Below are 12,345 nucleotides of genomic sequence, written 5' to 3' on the forward strand. Positions count from 1 at the left end.
TGCTTCCCTCCCCAGGCTCCAGTGCCTGCAAGGCCAGCAGCTCAGCTACCTGGACCAGGGAGAAAAGCAAGCAAAAAATTTTAAAAAAATTTTTGATTTAAAAAAAATCAAGCAAGATGACTTTTCTTGGGAGATTTTTGGGAGAGATTTTTACTAAGTGAATAATCCCAACTTTGAAAGCTTTGTCAGAAGTTGCAGCATTATCCACATCCCACTGGTGCCCTAAATTCAGAGGTCCAAGCAATACAGAACTGTACAGTCAGGAAAAGACACTACAACTGCAGAAAAACCCAGCTCCAGGTAACAATTTTGCTAAAAATATTCCCTAACCCAGTTACCACAATTCAGACAACAGGCTCCTGCACATCCCTTGCTAGATGAGAATAAAATTTAGCAGCCAGAACACCACTCCTGTGGCAGAGATTCAACTTCCCTGTAGCTTCCCAATGGGACTTAAAAGGCAACTTTCACCCCCCAAAGAAGAGGCTGCCTTGATGTCACAGCAAGCCACCAGCACAATCAAAGAGGAAAGGCTGTGTCCTAGCAACAGTCTGTAATTCAGCAATATTATGTTCAGGAAAACAGCACAAATTATTGTGGCCTTTGGGCCACTTGATTTATAAGAAAATGTGGTTTTTGGTCCTCCTCACGCAGCAGAAATGTTTACAACGCTTGAAAAAACAGATTTTTTCAAGAATCCTATTGCTCCCTGACCCCAAAGAGTGTCCTAGAGCATTTCCTATCCATCATTATCACTAGGAAGCAAAGCAAGCACTGAAAAAAATAATCAGTTTTAGTAAAGACATCGAAGAGGATCACTATCAAATATTTAGGTTCTTGTCTCTGAGTCCTCACTTCTCATGAGGAGAAATTCCAACCTCCTTGGTTTCAATTAGAATCCCTCTCATAATTTGAAAATCTAGCTCATAATTCAGCATTTTCTGAAGCTGTCATGGGACTGATTATGGATGTTTTAATGGGAATCTGATAACAATCACCTGCATTAGGACATCCCATAAAGAGGTCATAAATTTATACAGATGATTTGGCTCTTTCCAGTAGATGAAAGACTCCAAACCTTTATGATTCTGGAAAATCCCATGCTGGAGATTTTGAAGTAAAGTTGTTCGGTTGGTTTTGGTTTTTTTTTTTCTGTTGTGCTGGTTTTGTTTTGGGAGCTTTTTAAGTCTGCAATGTTTGCACACTCCAAATCCCAATAAAAGGGAATAAAGGGATTTTCTCAGTTCACAAAGGCACCACACAGACAAACTCCATTATCCAATGTGCACCTTCCCGTGGAGCTGGAAAAACAAACATTGGCAGCACTGCAGACAAAAGTGTCAAGCAATTCCTCAGCAACCCTAAATCATTTTTCTGCCTCTTTTTCTGCATTGCACACCCAGGTTGTCATCTCAAGTGACTCGGATCCACTGTTCCTTCACCTCCCTGCCCACTGCCAAAGTAGAGCTCTGCTGCCTCAGCCTGCAGCATCCTGGTTCTCAGCAGCAGAATGGAGAGAGCAGATCCTGAGCCAAGACACAGGTCCACAGCTTCTTCAGTCATCTGAATGATTTCATAAATATCTTTTCAGAATGAGTCTTACCTTGGCATGGCCTCTGAGTTTTAAAAGGCTCCAGCAACAGAGAAGAAAATAAAAATAAAAAACAAAATTAAAAGAATATAAAATAATATAAATAATAAATAAAATAAAATAAATAAAATAAATAAAATAAAATAAAATAATAAAATAAAATAAAATAATAAAATAAAATAAAATAAAATTTAAAAAAAAGAGGGAAACTAAAGGGTTTGAAGGGAGCTGGTAGCTAATTGGGTTTGGTCTTGTTGGGCTATGTCAAGATAAACCACATCATGCTCAAAGGGATCCAACAAAAACAGACACACAACATCCTGTGCATAATAGCATTGCTGTCTATGTTAAGAAAGGAAGAAAAAACCCCACAAAACCATCCCCTTGCAGAGAAGAGATCTTTTGATGAAAACAGTAATGCTGAACCCCAAATGTCCTTTTGTATTCAACGAGACGAGCCAGAATTTCACAAGAAATTCATCAGCACCCAGACTGTCCCAAATTCTGGAAGCTAATGGGTGGAAATTGTGTTTCTTTTCCAAGCAGAGAACAGAGAACCCCATTCCTGTGCCACTGCTTCCTTTCTAAGGTGTCCACAGCTCCCCTTGTCCCTTCCTGTGCTGTATTCCCAAAAACCACCACAGCTCAGGTGATGCACTGACATCTGCAGACAAGAGAACTGACAGATAATGGTGACAGGAGACATTTCACTTGAGAGGAGAAGCCACCTTTAGGAAAAGGAATCAGGAGATCTGAGGCTCCAATACACTGCTTAGAGTTAGAAATATATCCAAGTGCCTGGAGACACCTTGGGCATTTCAGAACCAGTAAATTTGGAAGGAAACAAAGCCAAAGGGCAACTGGGCTGGGGAAGGGATCCAGCACAGATCCTATGAGGAGAGGCTGAGGGAGCTGGGGGTGTTGAGGCTGGAGAAGAGGAGGCTCAGGGGAGACCTCATCACTCTCTCCAACTCCCTGAAAGGAGGTTGGAGCCAGGGGGGGGTTGGGCTCTGCTCCCAGGCAACTCTCAGCAAGACAAGAGGGCACAAGAGGTCTCAAGTTGTGCCAGGGGAGGTTTAGGTTGGACATTAGAAAGAATTTCTTTAGGGAGAGGGTGCTCAGCCATTGGAATGGGCTGCCCAGGGAAGGGGTGGATTCTCCATCCCTGGAGATATTTCCAAAGAGCCTGGATGTGGCACTCAGTGCCATGGGCTGGGAACCACGGGGGGAGTGGAGCAAGGGTTGGACTTGATGAGCTCTGACGTCCCTTCCAACCCAGCTAATTCTATGATTCTATGATTTTAATGATAACAGGAAGGAAAACAAAGGTAACACACCAAGAGTGTCAGCATTCTAGTTAAACACTGTCAAGAAAAACTAAATTAATCTTGCCTCCTGAGTATTTGTTTCTACGGAAATATCTCCCTCCTCCAGCCCAATCCTTAAAAAGCTACTAAAGAGAAAAGCATATTAATATTAAAGGCTTGTAAGTGGCATCTCATCCTTCATTTTAGCTTTTGTAATGGCTTTTATTCTTCTGGCACAGTTTGAAATGCTGAAACAATGTGAGGAGATGTAAATACACATCACTCCCTAACAGCATCCTCAGTTCAGGGCAGCAGAAATCAGCTCACACGATGCAGAAAAAAAAAAAAAAAAAGTACTCCCAGGCTTCCCCAAATGCAGATAAATCTGATTGTACTGAGCTGAAGAGCCATTTGCAAAAAGGAATCCAAACACCAGTGACTACTGCAGCTCAGGGGACCCAGCAAAGGCTGCAACAAGCTGGAACCAGGGCCACCAGCACAGCTGCTCAATGGTCTGAACCTTCTGCTCCTGCAGGAGCCATCAGAGGAAAAAAGACAACACTGAGATGGCATGAGGCTGCATTTCCCAGCTGCTTGGCAATCTATCTTGCTGAAATATATCATCTATATGTAGAGTAGGAGTGGGAATCCATGGGTTTGAAAGGATAGGTATGCAGGATGAAGGGATTTTTAAAGAAAGAGACCCAAATGGGATTAGAAGAAAGATTAAAAAAGCCCTCATTGCCCCACGGGAACACATAAAGGAGATTGTTTTGGTGAAAAAATAATAAGCTTTGTATCTTAAGTAAATCATCTTTCTAGCACCACCAACAATAAATAGAAGCTATTTTTACACCTCATTTCTCACTACATTTTCAGAAAACAGAAAAGCACACAGAAGTGCAGCTCCATCCAAAAAGCACACATTGATCCATGTTACAAAATATTCCCCCAGTTCAGCTCTTACAGAGAAATTTGAAAGAATATCCCTTCCAGCAGAGGATTCTGAGAAGAAACAAACAGAACCTTCCAAACCACACCAGCCCCACAGAAAATGCTTAAACCCAACAAGAATGTGCCAAGATGAGGCTTTTCCTTCAAACCTTTTCTGGGAGGGAAGCAGCTGTGTTCCAGGAGCATCTCAGAAAACTGGGTTGGTGCTAGCAGGATCCCAGGAGCAGAACTGGCTGCTGCTCATCTCCATCCTGCCACCTCCCAGAGGTGCCCAAGGGGCTCAGATGGAGAGGAGGGAATTGCTTATCCAGCCACCCACTGCCCTCCAACCAGCAGCACATGGGGCACTGTTTCCCAGCTCTACATGGGCCATAAAGCCAGGCAAACCTCCAGGCAAACTTAGGTGTCCCCAGCCCAGCTTGTGGGACTGGACAGATGAAAGGTGGTGAAGGAGAATGGTTGGGGTTTGGAGAAGCTGGGAGACTTCTTTTTTTTTTTTTTTTTTCTTTGCAAGCCCTTATCAAGACTATTTTTTTCCCACTGTCTTATATTATGGGAGAGTAAATACCATTATACAGTACATTTGATTTGCTTTAGTGCTTTATGGAAGTATCAGTCTGTCAAGAAATAAATGTATTTCTTGATAATTAGATCCAGAACAGGTTTTTTTTTTTCCCCCCAAATGAACAGCTCTGATCTACAGGCTTCTACTTAGTCCCAAGACACATCCTGACTTAAGCTACTGAGAGAAATCACCCAAAAAAAGCAAGTGCCAGATCTGTCAGTCTTGTGCTGCTGCTGCTCTGGAAATAGTCTGACCTGAAAGCAACACAGCCCAAAGCCACAGGGGAATGAGCACAGCACATCATGGTTCACATCCACAGAACAGGAAAATGCAGCAGGTTAGAGATGTTTGCAGCTTCTGCAAGGGTGCAGGAAAACCTTGGGGTGTAGGAGGATTAACAACAGCTTTGAAAGGAGCTGCTCCCACAAAGGTGTTTGGCAGCTCTTGGTGTCTTCAGATACCACTGATGCCACAAAACTGTCCTGCTTGGCTATGCAGCTACTTGTACCTCACAGCAACTCTTCACAAAAGCTTTCAGACTAAATTTGCTCAGTCTTCACACAGTTCGAGAGTTGAGAAGAGCTGGAAAACACAGCAGAGATGCTGGGAGACAAAGCAAGCCTTAGCTTCCCAGCAAGACAAGAGGGCACAAGAGGTCTCAAGTTGTGCCAGGGGAGGTTTAGGTTGGACATTAGAAAGAATTTCTTTCTGGAGAGGGTGATCAGGCATTGGAATGGGCTGCCCAGGGAAGGGGTGGATTCTCCATCCCTGGAGATATTTCAAAAGAGCCTGGATGTGGCACTCAGTGCCATGGGCTGGGAACCACGGGGGGAGTGGATCAAGGGTTGGACTTGATGAGCTCTGAGCTCCCTTCCAATCCAGCCCATTCTAGGATTCTGTGATTCCATGAACTGTTCTGCCAGGAAAATGGGATGTTCCATACCCACCAACGTGGTTTACACCAAGCCACAAGTCCTGTCTCACCTCACATCCTACATCAAACCAGGAGGAGTTTTTTAGAAATGGTATTTGTAGGTATCTCATGAACCAACCCTCTGTAAGCAGGATTTCTGTGAAGTTTGAGGTGGAGATGGATGCTTGGGTTTTCTTAGAAGCACAATGTACCACACCCTATGAAAAAAGCCATGCATGGAATAGTTTTTAAATTATTTTTTCAAACTACTGTCCCAGGGCTTGGTTGGGGTTTATTTTAGGTCTGTTCTACCCACAGAATGCTTGCTGTACCTGAGGCACTTCAGAACATGTCTGCTTTTCAGTAGCACAGACTCTGCTGGCTTCACTGGCACCCATGAACTAAAAGTAAAACACCCAAATATTCCAGGGATGGAAATAAGTGAGACTCTCTCCACAAGACATTCTAAACAGTACTTATAGCAGAAACTATTAAAAATAAATAAATTAAAAACCCATAATCCTCCTCAGATTCCATCCCACCTCCTGCATACAAATCCACCATCAATTTTGGTTTTCTTCATGGAAAACAAGTGCTGGCACCCATGGACTAAAAGGTAAAACAGATATAATATTCCAGGGATGGAAATAAGTGAGACTCTCTCCACAAGACATTCTAAACTGTACTTAAAGCAGAAACTATTAAAAAAACCAAACAAACAACCCCATAATCCTCCTCAGATTCCATCCCACCTGCTGCAAACAAATCCACCATCAATTTTAGTTTTCTTCATGGAAAAGAAGTGCTGGCACCCATGAACTAAAAGTAAAACAGATGTAATATTCCAGGGATGGGAATAAGTGAGACTCTCTCCACAAGACATTCTAAGCAGTACATATAGCAGAAACTATTAAAAATTAAAAAATAAAAATCCCATAATCCTCCTCAGATTCCATCCCACCTGCTGCAAACAAATCCACCATCAATTTTAGTTTTCTTCATGGAAAAGAAGTGATGGCACCCATGGACTAAAAGATAAAACAGATCCAAATATTCCAAGGATGGAAATAAGTGAGACTCTCTCCACAAGACATTCTAAACTGTACTTATAGCAGAAAATATTAAAAAAAACAAACAAACAACCCCATAATCCTCCTCAGATTCCATCCCACCTGCTGCAAACAAATCCACCATCAATTTTGGTTTTCTTCTTGGAAAATAACTGCTGGCACCCATGAACTAAAAGGTAAAACATCCAAATATTCCAGGGATGGGAATAAGTGAGACTCTCTCCACAAGACATTCTAAGCAGTACATATAGCAGAAACTATTAAAAATTAAAAAATAAAAATCCCATAATCCTCCTCAGATTCCATCCCACCTGCTGCAAACAAATCCACCATCAATTCTGGTTTTCTTCATGGAAAACAAGTGCTGGCACCCATGGACTAAAAGGTAAAACAGATATAATATTCCAGGGATGGAAATAAGTGAGACTCTCTCCACAAGACATTCTAAACAGTACTTATAGCAGAAACTATTAAAAATAAATAAATTAAAAACCCATAATCCTCCTCAGATTCCATCCCACCTCCTGCATACAAATCCACCATCAATTTTGGTTTTCTTCATGGAAAACAAGTGCTGGCACCCATGGACTAAAAGGTAAAACAGATATAATATTCCAGGGATGGAAATAAGTGAGACTCTCTCCACAAGACATTCTAAACTGTACTTAAAGCAGAAACTATTAAAAAAACCAAACAAACAACCCCATAATCCTCCTCAGATTCCATCCCACCTGCTGCAAACAAATCCACCATCAATTTTGGTTCTCTTCATGGAAAAGAAGTGCTGGCACCCATGAACTAAAAGGTAAAACAGATATAATATTCCAGGGATGGAAATAAGTCAGACTCTCTCCACAAGACATTCTAAGCAGTACATATAGCAGAAAATATTAAAAAAAAAATTAAAAATCCCATAATCCTCCTCAGATTCCATCCCACCTGCTGCAGACAAATCCACCATCAATTTTAGTTTTCTTCATGGAAAAGAAGTGCTGGCACCCATGAACTAAAAGGTAAAACAGATATAATATTCCAGGGATGGAAATAAGTGAGACTCTCTCCACAAGACATTCTAAACTGTACTTACAGCAGAAACTATTAAAAAAAACAAACAAACAACCCCATAATCCTCCTCAGATTCCATCCCACCTGCTGCAAGCAAATCTACCATCAATGTTAAGTTTTTTTCATGGAATACCCACTGCAAAACAGCCATGATCACTGCACAGCAACTGAGATCAGGTGATGCTACTTTGCTTTGCAATGTTTAGCAGATGAAACACCAGAATTTTCCCCCCGTGTCAGCAAAACACAACCCTGCAGGGACCCTCCTGTTGTCCCCACCTCTCCCCAGAGGTGTCCCCAGGCAGCCTGATGATGGCAGAGCTGGCAGGGGGGGCTGAACCCCCCAATGTGGGCACTCAGGGGCTGAGGAAGGCTGAGTGGTGTCTGTCTGACACTGAAACACCCAGCAGAGAACTGCAGAGCTCAGCAGAGAGCTGCTAAGCTGGGCTTTGCACATGCCCTCACACCACAGCCCAAAAAGCAGCTGACAAGAAGAATGAAGAGTCTTTTATCCCCTTTCTGGTTATACTAACAGGAGCTGGCTAGAAAGAGTCATTTTAAATGTTTTCCTTTCTAAACAGGAGACATTTGTCTGAAAAAAATCAGTTTCCAGTCAGCCTTGCATTAAAAGGAAATGGTCACTCCAGACCTAATGGAGAGGGGGTGACAATACTCCTTCACTACTAAATTCCTAAATATTTTACAACAGGGAAGGGAACATTTCCACTCAATCCCATAAACCAAAAGCAGCAAAATAACCTCATGGGGAGCATCCCACCAGGTGCTGAGTCTCTCTGCATCCTTCCTTTGCAGATGCTCAAGAATAAAAGCACTCAGAGAAGCAGGAGGAAACCTCAGAGCAGTTGCCTACTACAGCAACCAGCCCCACGCTCTCCCACAAGACTGTAAGAAGCAAGCCAGCTAGAAAAATACATTTTTAGGTCTGCCAGCCAACACAATCAATCAGAAAGTCACCTTGAGGCTGCAGAGGAGCAGAAACATAAAAGGAACCTGCAGTCTTTGGAGCTGACCGCAAAAGAAAGCGATGGATTTACTGCTGTCACCTTTTCCTGCCACAGTTAAAGAGGAGGCACATTTAAAAGGCTTTGGTATTGAAAACTTGAAAATAGAATCCAAATACTCTGGGGTTTCTCTGTTTTAACCACAGGCAAATTTAAGGCATGACAATTTAATCTCCCATCCTTTGCTGCGCTGCATGCGGGGGGAAGATGGGTGGAAGAGGCCCAAAAATAAGACTCTGGGTCACATCAAAACTCTGTGGGGTTGGAGTGGTTTGAGGGGAGTGAGACCACTGCCCTGGGACATCCCTGACAAAGAGCTCTGAACCACATAACCACGGGCATCGTGGAGATAAAGCTTTACTCCTGGTGTAAAAGGTATCCAGGAGAAACTCAAGCCTAAGTTCTTCAGCTGCCTTCATTGCTGTTTCTTCTCAAGAGTTGCAATCTTGAATTTCTGTCAGAAAATCCACTCAAGGTGCTAGAGGAGTGGGTGGAAGGTTCAGAAAGCAAGCATTTTCCCCCAAAATTGATTGTTGGAAAGGAGAAGGAAATTTATTCAGACCTACCAGTCAGAAAAAGTAGACATTTCCTTTCAATAATTGATATTTTAAATTTTATGACATGATGACAGAATTCCCCTGGGGATTTTTGGTGGGTTTGTTTGGTTTTTTAAATTTTAACAGAACTTCTTTCTTCCCAAAAAAAATGAAAGCTGCATTGCAGTGTTTTTCAAATGCTATAGTAAAACACTGAAAAAAAAAAAAAAAAAAAAAAAAGTGGTTAGTTCTGGTTTCTTTTTGCTTTATGTAATGTTTCTAAGAGGTTGTGGAAAGTAAAATTCTGCTACTGTTGTAGTGCCTTCCACCAGACTTAGGATTCCTTCCTCCTGCCAGGCATTATTTGTTGGAGCTAAGCAGTAGAAAATATCTGTATTATTACCTCTAAACCAGTAAATAATAACAAATGGTTCTGCTTTCTACTAAGACACTGCACAGGTCAAGTTCCAACACAGCTCAAGAAGCTACTGGGAATAACCACAAATAATATGGAAAGCTTTTCATTTTCATTTACACCTATAAACTACAAATAACCCAAGGAACCCCAGCTGGATGGTTTGTCATTAAAAAAATTTAAAAAAAAGCATTTGAGGACGTATTTAACTAGTTAAGATGACTAAAACATGCACTAAGAGACCCAGGTTTTGCCCTGTGAAAGGAGAGGAATACTCTGAGCTTCTGGCTAGAGTTTTCAAGAAGGCAAGAGCCAAAATCCATCCTGCCAAATTCATTGCATCTATATAAATAAATACATATATAAATAAATTAAGACATACATGCTCTTTTCTTGTGTTTATATAAATTAATATATACATGCTCTTTTCTTGTTTCCCTAACTAACTATGTTTGTAAACTTGTGGTAGGAAATTGCTATTATTTTTCCTTTTTTACCTTTACTAAAGGATTTATCTCCTGTTTGCAAGATTTAAATACTGGTTTGAAGGCATCATAGTTACTGTTTTCCCAGACAAAGATACCTTCTAATCCTTGCACATTTGCTTGGGTGGGGAAAAAGGATTCTAAATTCTACCTCTGTAAAAAAGATAACATTCTTAAGAGATTTACAGGAGATGATGTATTTTAATCTACTTTAAATACATCTGAGGGTTTACTTATTTAAGGGTGGGAGGGGAATTTGCTGACTTTTGTTTCTTAAACATCCAAATGACTGTGCTACAGTTACCCTTTTATTCCAAATATTTGTTGACCAAGGGCAGCCCTCCATGGCTGACTGGGATTATTCTGGTGTAACCAGACTGGTGGGGCTGTTATGACTTCAACCTTCAACTAAAGAAAATTAATTTTGAATTGGAATGGGCTGCCCAGGGAGGAAGTGGATTCTCCATCCCTGGAGGTTTTTAAGAAGAGACTGAATGTGGCACTGAGTGCCATGGGCTGGGAACCACAGGGGAGTGGATTAAGGGTTGGATTTGGTGATCTCAGAGGTGCTTTCCAACCTGGTTCTGTGATTCTGTAATTTGGCTACAGAGGAAACATTTAATAAAAACAAATTAAGAAAAACAAGTTAGCCATTTATGTCTGGAATTGAGTGGGGTTTTTTCTCCCCCTGGTTTTTTTTGTAACTGCTTTGCAACTTGCAGGAGAAGTTTCTAATAAACTCGAGGTATTAATAAGAATCTTGACAAATCATACAAGCAATTGCTTAGGGTTTTTTTTTGTATTACCAGTCAGTTTTAAGACCTCTTTATCACAGCATGGTACGGATTGTATCACTTTTCAACCTTGGCAGACCAAGACATCAAACAAAGCACCAAAGACACGAGCTGGTTAGGCAGTAAACCAAAAACACAACTCAAGTTTAGGTGCCTGGTGTTGTCCATGTACACCCACCACACCAGCACCAGTGCAGTCCTGAACGCAACCCCAACCCAGACACCCTCCTGGGAAGGCTCCAGCTCCGAGAAGGAAAAGCAAAGGCAGGTTCCCTGCCAGGCTGAGGAGCTCACTGCGCCATGCTACGGGCTCAGCAAAGGAGCCACATCCTGAACCAGCCAGGGCCCAGCTCCACACACGCTTTGTTCCTCTTCAAGCCTTTGCTATTGTGAACAGCATCCCCCTGGGAAAGCGTGGGGAATCCGCAGAGGTTGAGGATTCTCTTGCTGCAAGCGAGTAGCAACTTGATGGTTCGACTGCTTTTATTTATTTTAATTGTAAAGGTGAAGGAAAAAAACTTCACCTCGCTCAGGTCATTTTACCGAAGGATGCTCCCGCAGTCAGTGCCTGCAGGGATCCACCAGCACCTCGCCCAGGAGCCACCAGCAGCCCCGCGGGACACCCAGCGCCCATCACCCCTCCCGGGGCACCGTTCCCCCCGCCCGCTGAAGCAAACATTTCCCAGCAGGCTCGGCTTTGTCTGACCCCGCAGAGCTCCGCGCCCGCGGAGGATGCCGCGAAGGACGCCCCGCTCTCCCGCAGCCTCGGCGGAGCGGATCCCCCCTCATTCCCTCCCCACCATCACTTCCCTCCCTTATCCCCCGCGCACCGGGAAAACTTTCTCCCCCGGCGGCTGCCGCAGGGGCGCGGCGGAGGCGCGGACGGCCGCCCCCGCGGAGCTCCGCTGAGCATGCCCAGTCCCCGGCATGACATCAGCGCCGGCAGCCGCCCCCGCGCCCCCCATCCCTCCCCGGCTCCGGCCCGAGACCCCCGAGGGGCAGCCCAGACCCTCCCCGCCCTCCGGGAAGGGGGGAAAAAACCTTCCCGGCCGGAGGGGAGGGGACCCCGCGGGGAGCGCCGAGCCCCTCCCTGGCTCCGCCGCAGCGGGAACAATGGGCGCGGGGTGGGCTCCTGCGGGCGGCGGGACCGCGGGGAGGGATGCTCGCCCCGGGGCGGGGATGCTCGCCACATAAGGGGTGAGGCTAGCCCAGAGGGGAGGGGGATGCTCGCCCCGAAAAGGAGGGGGGTGGAGGGGATGCTCGTCCCGTCAAGGCATCGCCTAGGGAGGGAGGGAGGGAGGATGCGGCAGACTCACCCCGATGACCACCGTCTCTTCGCCCTTGAATTTAGGGATGAATTTATCCCCCCGCAGGATCTCCGCCTCGTTGAGGGGCCGGAACCGGCACATCACTTTGATGCTGCACTCGGCGGGATCCGCCATCTCGCCGGGGCGGGCGGGCGGGCGGGCGGGCGCCGGCCGCAGGGAGCGATGGCTCCGCCGGGCAGGTGCCGCAGACGCCCAGCAGCGGGGCGGGGCGGGGCGAGGCGGGGCGGGGAGAGGATCGGATCGGATCCGCTCGGTGCCGGCAGCTCCTGCGCTCCCCGGTTCGTCCCCCCCCGGCCCAGG

At 44.7% G+C, this 12,345-nt stretch overlaps 1 protein-coding gene across 1 annotated transcript in view; it reads right to left on the reverse strand.

Moving 5' to 3' along the window:
• The window catches only part of KIF5C (kinesin family member 5C), a 76,881-nt gene extending 64,544 nt beyond the window's left edge, over positions 1–12,337 (reverse strand). The window contains exon 1 of the mRNA XM_071746388.1: positions 12,034–12,337. Coding sequence (XP_071602489.1) covers positions 12,034–12,159 — 126 coding nt within the window. The 5' untranslated portion in view covers positions 12,160–12,337. The remainder of the gene's footprint in view (positions 1–12,033) is intronic.
• Between the last annotated feature and the right edge of the window lie 8 nt (positions 12,338–12,345).

Source organism: Heliangelus exortis, chromosome 6 (assembly GCF_036169615.1).
Source record: "Heliangelus exortis chromosome 6, bHelExo1.hap1, whole genome shotgun sequence".
Taxonomy (NCBI): domain Eukaryota; kingdom Metazoa; phylum Chordata; class Aves; order Apodiformes; family Trochilidae; genus Heliangelus; species Heliangelus exortis.